A 235-nucleotide genomic window follows, 5' to 3' on the forward strand; every position below is an offset into this window, starting at 1 on the left:
ATAAAGGGAAGTGATTACTGGTCGTGCGATCAAAGCATTTTTATTACCTTTTATAATTTGGAGTGCAATTCAGGAAGAAGCTGTTGGACAGAGATTTGTTCTGAAGAGAGGAATGATTGGATTGGATTATAAATAGAGATTCTTTTCTATTCTAACTACTGGTGAAATTGTAGAAGCCCCATTCGTTCACTTTACAGGGCAGGCTATTGCATGGGAGGAAAAAGCGAAATTAATT

At 36.6% G+C, this 235-nt stretch overlaps 1 pseudogene across 1 annotated transcript in view; it reads left to right on the forward strand.

Moving 5' to 3' along the window:
• TEOVI_000009400:pseudogene overlaps positions 1-235 on the forward strand; it is a 651-nt pseudogene that overhangs the window by 238 nt on the left and 178 nt on the right. Inside the window, 3 exon segments of the mRNA in view lie at position 1; positions 4-45; positions 47-235. The exon segment at position 1 is cut by the window's left edge and continues 71 nt beyond it. Of these exon segments, the coding sequence occupies position 1; positions 4-45; positions 47-235 (232 nt within the window).

This window comes from Trypanosoma equiperdum (genome assembly GCF_001457755.1).
Source record: "Trypanosoma equiperdum strain OVI genome assembly, contig: ctg_106, whole genome shotgun sequence".
In the NCBI taxonomy this organism is placed as follows: domain Eukaryota; phylum Euglenozoa; class Kinetoplastea; order Trypanosomatida; family Trypanosomatidae; genus Trypanosoma; species Trypanosoma equiperdum.